Raw genomic sequence first — 7,316 nt, forward strand, 5'->3', positions numbered from 1 at the left:
GTACTGTATATTTAAAACAAATGTGGTGTTACTGAACATTATGTACTTATTTAAAACACTTGTGTCCTTATTTTGAAAGTTGGTCTGTCGTTTTCCGGTAGACCAATAGCTAAATTTGGCATCGGCCTCTCTCTGCACAGCGTCACTGTTATGTTATGAAACAAAGTCCTGCTGGTTTGTCACTTTTCTTTCATTGAATATTGGTTTAATATTTGCTCCATGTGTAAACATTTGTTTGTCAGTGTTGATCAGACCACAGCGTCATGAAATCATCGTTAGCATGCTAATGTTATTAGTACACACACTTGACTCAAAGCCTTGAAGCTAACTGTGGCTAGCCGCCGCTCTGACTCCATTATTCCCGTTTGAAACTCATGACTTTGCCTTTAATTCGACAGGTTGCTTGTTGACATTCACACACACAAAAGGACAAAGTCGCTATGTACCTGGTGACGTAACTTATTTAAAGAGGTGTTTAACTCAGATAGTAGTAAACTAACATAGCTTTATCACGGTGTAACACGCCCCCACAACAAAACTACACAGTGCATTGTTGTCAATGAATGGCAACTATTATTTTGGTATTCATTGTGTTTATATTCAATGGTTGTTCATGGTTTAATTGAGTGTATTAAAAGTCCTTCACGTGTTTTCCATTCTCCAGACAGGTCACTTGTCACCAGATGAGCGGCTGCTGACTCGCAGTAAAAGGTGAATACAAAAACACAACTACTTACATTAAAATTAATTAATTTAATCATGGATTAGCTTCAGAACGAATAATTACATTAGATAACTAAACCATCTCCTCTGTTTCAGTACAATGCAGTCCTATAGTCACACCTTTCTCAGCCAGTGATTTTGTCATCTAATTCTCCAATGGTAATTCAATCAGTAGCATCTGGACTGTAGATTTCTTGAAGAAGTTTCACCTCACGTTCAACCTGGACTTAATATCTCTCTTAATATCTGTAGTTGGAGCAGCCCAACGGCTGTAATCACACTGTCTACATTTTCACAGAGGATAAATCTGTGGGTTTCACCACCAACTTCCAGATCAGAGGAGCCTCTTGGATCAGAGGTGAAACATCTTTAAAAGAATGTTTTATAAATTCCAGCTGCTACTGATTAAACTACATTTGGAAGTAAGCTGTTAATCCTGTCAATCAACAGAAAAATATGTATCAAGTCATTTGATAGGTGATCCATAATTTTACTAATTTTCCAAGGAAAAATAGTGGCAAACATGTATTTTTAGATTTCAGCTTCTGAAAAGAGACGTGTTTGTAAACAAAGATGTTATGTCACCTTCATGTTAGTGTAATTTTTTGGCATTTTCAAAAATAACTGGCAGATAAATCAGTCATGAAAGCAGCAATTACAGCACTAAATTTGAATCTTTTGACCATTTTTCACATTGTAGACATTCAAATGTATTTAAAGTGAAGTAGACAGTCCATGCAGTTTCATTTCCTCAGCAGTTTAATATCAGATGTGCATGGTTGGGAAATCATTATAAGGAGAAATTCACACGGACACTAGGCCATAATCCACTATGTTGCTCTCATGTTTTAAAAACTTTCTCATAAACCATCAGACTATGTACTTTTAGTTGAAGATGTTTTTTAACAATAGATATACTCAAAATGTAGCATTACCATATCATAAAAGTGTTTAATATTCTTTCCATTCAATTGTCTTTCTGCTTCATCTGTGGTTGATGTTAAAGTCTCTGCCCAGGTCGTCTGCGTGGATCCCCAGAATTCTTCCATGATGCTCAAGGCTAAGCTGCAACTCTGTCAGAGTTGTCTTTGGTGCTGCAGGAGTAGACTGCGTCTGCTGTCTTACGTCTCCGCACACAGGTAGACCATGAGTGTGTGTATGAGTGGGGTTTTGGATTTAATCAGAGTGACCATATGTATCCTGCTTTGGTTTGAACTTTGATTTATTTGCATTCTCCCAGAAAACCTGTGAACTACTACAATCTCCTGGGAGTGAAATCTGATGCCACCGTTGAGGAAATCAAAAAAGCTTTTTTTGACAAATCTAAGAAGGTAAAGTCTTTGCTCATCAACAAACTGTGCGTTCATTAAAAAAAGAAAAAATATGTGGCCACTTGAGGGCAGTCTTTCACATCCTGGTCTCTCCTCACTAACCCCATATTGGGGTTTCTCACTGTTTGTTTTCCTGTTGCTGGTTCCAGTGTAAATAATGATGGACATGTGTATTTACTTTGTCATTGTGGCATAATAGATGTGAAGTCACTCTCCCACTAGAGTATAATGCTTGGTAATCATACAATACTGGGCTGAAGTCTTTGACCACCATGAGATTTGATGTAATAGCAATGCCACAATGACTATTCGGTATAATAATTTCTCAATTATTTATTGGAACACATCCAGAAAATACAGGAAACACAGCTTCTACAGGTATAAGTATTGTTTGTAACCGAGCCTTACACTTGCTTTCTAAAATCTGGAGTGGAAGCTGGAGTTTGCACAGTTCTATAAGAATGTTTGTACAATTATAAAACCCTACCACCGTATGCCCGCTCATCACTGGTCCACTGCTCCCATGTGACTGTAGCTGCACCCAGACAGCGACCCATCAAACCCAGCGCTGCACAGCCAATTTGTGGAGCTGAATGAGGCGTATCGAGTGCTGAGCAAAGAGCCGAGCAGGAAGGAGTATGACTTCAAAATCAGACACAGATACACTGGGGGCCAGGCCTCGACATCTACTGACAGTCACAACATCTACAAAACCAGGTGACGATACACACAGTCTGTCAGTTTGTGCTTGATGATAAACGGTGATAGATTGATGAACTGATTGTTCTTGTTATTTTTGCAGTAATAAAAGCAGAAAACCTGTAGTTAAGTTCAGCAGTACGACCATCACTTTGTTCAACCTTGTCTAAAAACTGCATAATTCAGTAGCAGATTGCTTCTTTTATATTATAGATCCGGATCAATCAGTTGAAATGTGAATGGCATACTGTGATATTTAGACACAAATTGGGTTTCCATCAGCCTGTGTTTATTTGCATTTTTGATTTGGACAGAAAAGAAAAAAACCTCGGAATATCACTTACAAATCAGTAAAAGTTAAATGCAGTGAAGTGCAAAGGAAACTGATTCTGCAAATGAAACAATGATGATTAGAATTCATGTGTTAAAATCATCAGTCCAGCTTCTGCTTGTCACTGCACTGGAAAAATGGTGAAAACTGAATGTGTTATTATTTTGGATGGCTTTTAACACAGTTAGTCTTTCTTGTCACAGTCTTTCAAGCACATGTATGGAGTAGTTTCTATGTTGCGCCACCTGCTTCTTATCTTGGTGAGCTAACTCCCTATATTTGTTTAACATCAGTAGATGGAAACACACGTAAATATTCTTGCATTCTCAATGCATTTTAATGAAAACCAAGCTGTAGACACTTGATACAGAAACTGATTTATTGATGACACATTGAGTCTTTTGGGTTTGCTGCAGATTATTGTCATTATTATTATTATTATTTTAAATCTGTTTTAAACTAATCTGTTTAATGTGACAAATCATGTTCTCATGTAACTGATTCACCTTCAGTGCAGACACCAAGGAACACAATAATTACTGGGAGCAGTTTCATCAGTCTCCTCGTGCTACGATGACGGCGCAGGAGAAGCAGAAGAGGAGGAATATGAACTACCTCCTCGTGGGCTACTGTGTCCTAACTATGGTCCTCAGCTTAGGAGCCCACATGGTCTTCTTCAGGTAAATACTGCACACAGTGAGCTAGCTGCCTTATGTCATCTCTGAATGTGAATGTTAGAAAGTGGTAGAATTAAAAAGACTAAGTAAGAAACAATTCAACAGTAAAGCATAGTCATAACTGTCATTTTCATAGCATAACAGCTATTACATTAGATTATTACGGTCAGTAATTTGAATGAACATAAATGGAAAGAGATAACACACTGTATATTTCATTGGCTAGTTTCATCATTCAGTCTCCTCAATATTAACATAACATTGTTGCTTCACTGATTTTCATCTTATGATGCGTACGCATCAGACAATTACATTTTGATGATAGTTTATGAGGGTATAAGTGAGTTATTAGGATCCCCATTAGCCCTTAGATTAGGCAACAGCTACTTGAATATTGAACAGAAACTACACAATAAATTCCCAATACCATACAACAAAATAACTGTAAGACAAAGAGAAATAACTGAATGTATTATTCAGAACAGAAAACACAAAGTCGAAAGAAAATGCAATCGCTGACTCATGAAGACTGAAGTATGAATTCAACAATATAATATGTCATAAAAATCTAAATGTAAGTGAAAAATGATCGAAGCTCGTAATTCTACCTTTGCAAACATGTATATTTATTTATTTATATTTTTATTTCGGTCATGTCAGTTAGATCACTATATATCAAGAGTTCATAAGATGAATTTAAAGCTGTTTCAAATGATTTGGCTGTTGTTGCTGAGAGTAAAGAGCTCCATTTTGACGGGCGCAGACGCTGGGCTTCTGCATGATGATTGGAGGAACTGTCTGAGAGGCGGAACCAGTTTTTTATTGAAAGTGTTACAAATAGCATTGTGTGTTATTTGCACATGTTGTACACATTAATTGTCAATAAAAACACTATTATAGCATTTCAGTTTTACATAATTATCGCGTCTCCTTGTCCTCGTTGTTTGTTTGCAGAAATGATGTAGAATTTATGCATAAATAACTGGGACTGAAATGAGCTTCCCCTGTTTCAAAACCAGTAACCTGTCTGGTATGGAACATTAAAGTCAATACAGTGCAGAAATAAAAACCCCAATGCTGTTATCCTTCAATTGTTCACAAATGGCACAAAAACAGCCTCATATTCTGTGCTAATGTCATTGATGTCCAGTGTCAATATAAGATTTGACAGTATTCCCTACAAACGTCAATAATGGGCCCTTCCTTTGCACACCAGCCAGTTGGGAAAAATTCACAGGTGGAAATAATCTAATCAATGACGGCTGAGTTCCATTTCGCTTCCTTATAAGGTCCAGTGTGAGGGTTTGTGCTGGTTCACCGTCCTGGCTTACATGAAGTGAACAGAGTCATTGTTGGGGTTATCAGTAACACCTGTGCTGTTCCTGTTAAAACATGTCATGAAAAGTGTTAAATTAGACAATTACTCAGGGTAATTAACGTGACTTGTGCAGGTGTTATATCATCAGATGCGTTAAAGGTGTCCCGCAGTATGAACTAGTAACTGTTTGGTTTGACTTCCAGCAATCACTTAGCTGGAATGTGGGAACATTGACTTTTTTTGACCATCAGGATGTTAGTTTTCTTGTTGCCGTGTACACAGTGTGTCACACTGTTCAACAGGGACATTCCTGTGTGTGCCGGTGTTTGTTTGAGTGTGTGTATTTGTTTGTGGATGAGTCCCCATCACTTTCCTCTCTGCCCCAGTCAACAGCACACTGTGAAGAAAGCGTGAGATGCGGTGTTACATTTCTTCCCTGTGAAGTCTCAGCTGTGGCGTTGAGAACAGATACAGATACACTGCAGCCCTTTACTGGTGTTTTATTTTTTTATGGCCACAAACTCGCACCCAGTTGAATGGGATTGTTTGTGGACACAAGTCTCTGCCATGTGTCTTGACACAACCTTGGGGTCTGCTTGTGTCTCTGTATTTATTTAGACACACTGACTCTTCTTTGTGGTGTGAAGAGCTGTTTTAACAGCTATACAAACTCATAAATGCAACTAAGCAAACGGAGCGCCTGTCTAGCTCTAAATGCTGAGGTCAAGCAAAGTTATTCTGTTGTAACTCAAACGTTTCTCCGCCTCTGTCAGGAAACTGGACGACATTCACACCAACTACATGGACGAGAAAGACCGAGTCATCACTCAAATTTACAACGACTCCAAAGAGAAGGCCAAGTGAGCTTCTTTTCTTTGATCCCACGTTTGTCTCGTGATCGTGCCTGCGATTTCAGTTTTGCAACGCTTGATTCTGACACAGAGTGTGTTCTGTGCTTTTCCTCAGGGTCAACGGTTTTAAGAAACAAACTGAAATCCTCCGGCAGAAACAGGCAGAGTTCCTTGAGAAATACAAAAACCCTAACAGTGGAGTGGCCAAGTAGGAGAGTCTGCCGCTGTGCGCTCTGTGAAGAGTTTGAAGTGACAGAATGGATGTGCTTCTAGTTTTAGAATTTTAAATATTTTTAATTACCTGTGTTTTACATCAATCCAACCACTGATCTGAAGAGACACAAGAACCAGGTTGTGATGCAGGAAAGTTGCAGCGGGTTTGAAAATTGGAAAGAACCATTTTTACTTGGCAGCATCTTTGCATGAGTTGGACTCAGATGAAAGTTCTCAAAGGCTTTTTTCCACTGTTTGTACAAATGAGCCATAATGAACACTGTCAAACTGCCTCTAATGAACTCACACATGCTGGTCATCAGCATGGTTTGTGGGGTAAGTGCTACATGAGTTGTAGAACTCACAGATAACACAGGATTCATGGTGCCTGCTACTGTCTTGGTAAAATGTCTTAGTTGGCACACAGAGAGGGACACAGCCGAAGATTCCGCTTTGGTCCTTAAATGCCTCATTCTGACCAAAGGAGACGGTTGCAGAATCAGGTTTTTGGCTTTTTTTCAGTTTCTGTGGTCAAATGATCAGTCAGGGTCAGTTTTTGATTATTTTTTAGATTTACACATCATTGTCAGGCTGCTGTTCTTTTTTTCTATGACAAGCCATTCGAATGTTAAACATTTGTTTAAGACATAAACTATAAACAATGATATCATAACTCAATTCATGACACTGCGGCATTTATTTATATATGTAGTCATTTTAAGTGATATAGAGACGTGAGACCGTTATTTCCACCATAACAATATTAACCATTTTGCCTTTTTTGTTTTAAGGTTGTTTTTTTTTTCTTGGCTACCTCACCTGTCTTCTAGTCTTGAGGCGTGTCAGGGATAAATATTATATTAAATATAATATTAAAACATCAACTTTTTTCTCCTCAACCTTAACTTCTTGTTTGTCCCCATTCCCACTTGTCTGGAGATACTGCATAATTTCAACCTTGCTTGCATAATTCTCATTTCCCTCCAAGTATTAAAGACAGTGTTGTACAAATATTTACACTTTCTTCAGCGAAAGATGTGACTTCAATGTCAAGCTGTCAAGTGTTTTCTCTTCAGGAATACTTGCACATGTATGGACTGAACTTATGGAATCTTAGAAATGTGTATGAATTGTTTTTCAGGAAAAACTATAGGCTTTTTTTTTTCTTCCCCT

The 7,316-nt window shown here is 38.1% G+C and overlaps 1 protein-coding gene across 4 annotated transcripts; it reads left to right on the forward strand.

The window, feature by feature from the left end:
- The first annotated feature begins 108 nt into the window (after positions 1 to 108).
- dnajc4 (DnaJ (Hsp40) homolog, subfamily C, member 4) lies at positions 109 to 7,156 on the forward strand. 4 transcript variants are annotated; one of them, XM_044039494.1, is made up of 9 exons: positions 109 to 174; positions 665 to 711; positions 1,022 to 1,081; positions 1,730 to 1,862; positions 1,964 to 2,054; positions 2,590 to 2,771; positions 3,597 to 3,764; positions 5,853 to 5,939; positions 6,046 to 7,156. In XM_044039494.1, the coding sequence occupies exons 4-9, from the start codon at positions 1,771 to 1,773 to the stop codon at positions 6,140 to 6,142; spliced, it is 717 nt and encodes a 238-aa protein (XP_043895429.1). In that variant the 5' UTR covers positions 109 to 174; positions 665 to 711; positions 1,022 to 1,081; positions 1,730 to 1,770; the 3' UTR covers positions 6,143 to 7,156. The 4 variants fall into 4 exon arrangements, with proteins under 4 accessions (XP_043895429.1, XP_043895428.1, XP_043895430.1 ...); XM_044039493.1 differs by lacking the exon at positions 1,022 to 1,081; XM_044039495.1 differs by lacking the exon at positions 1,022 to 1,081 and having other exon boundaries at positions 1,741 to 1,862.
- Positions 7,157 to 7,316: the final 160 nt, after the last annotated feature.

The sequence above is a fragment of the Solea senegalensis genome, linkage group LG12 (assembly GCF_019176455.1).
Source record: "Solea senegalensis isolate Sse05_10M linkage group LG12, IFAPA_SoseM_1, whole genome shotgun sequence".
NCBI classification, from domain to species: domain Eukaryota; kingdom Metazoa; phylum Chordata; class Actinopteri; order Pleuronectiformes; family Soleidae; genus Solea; species Solea senegalensis.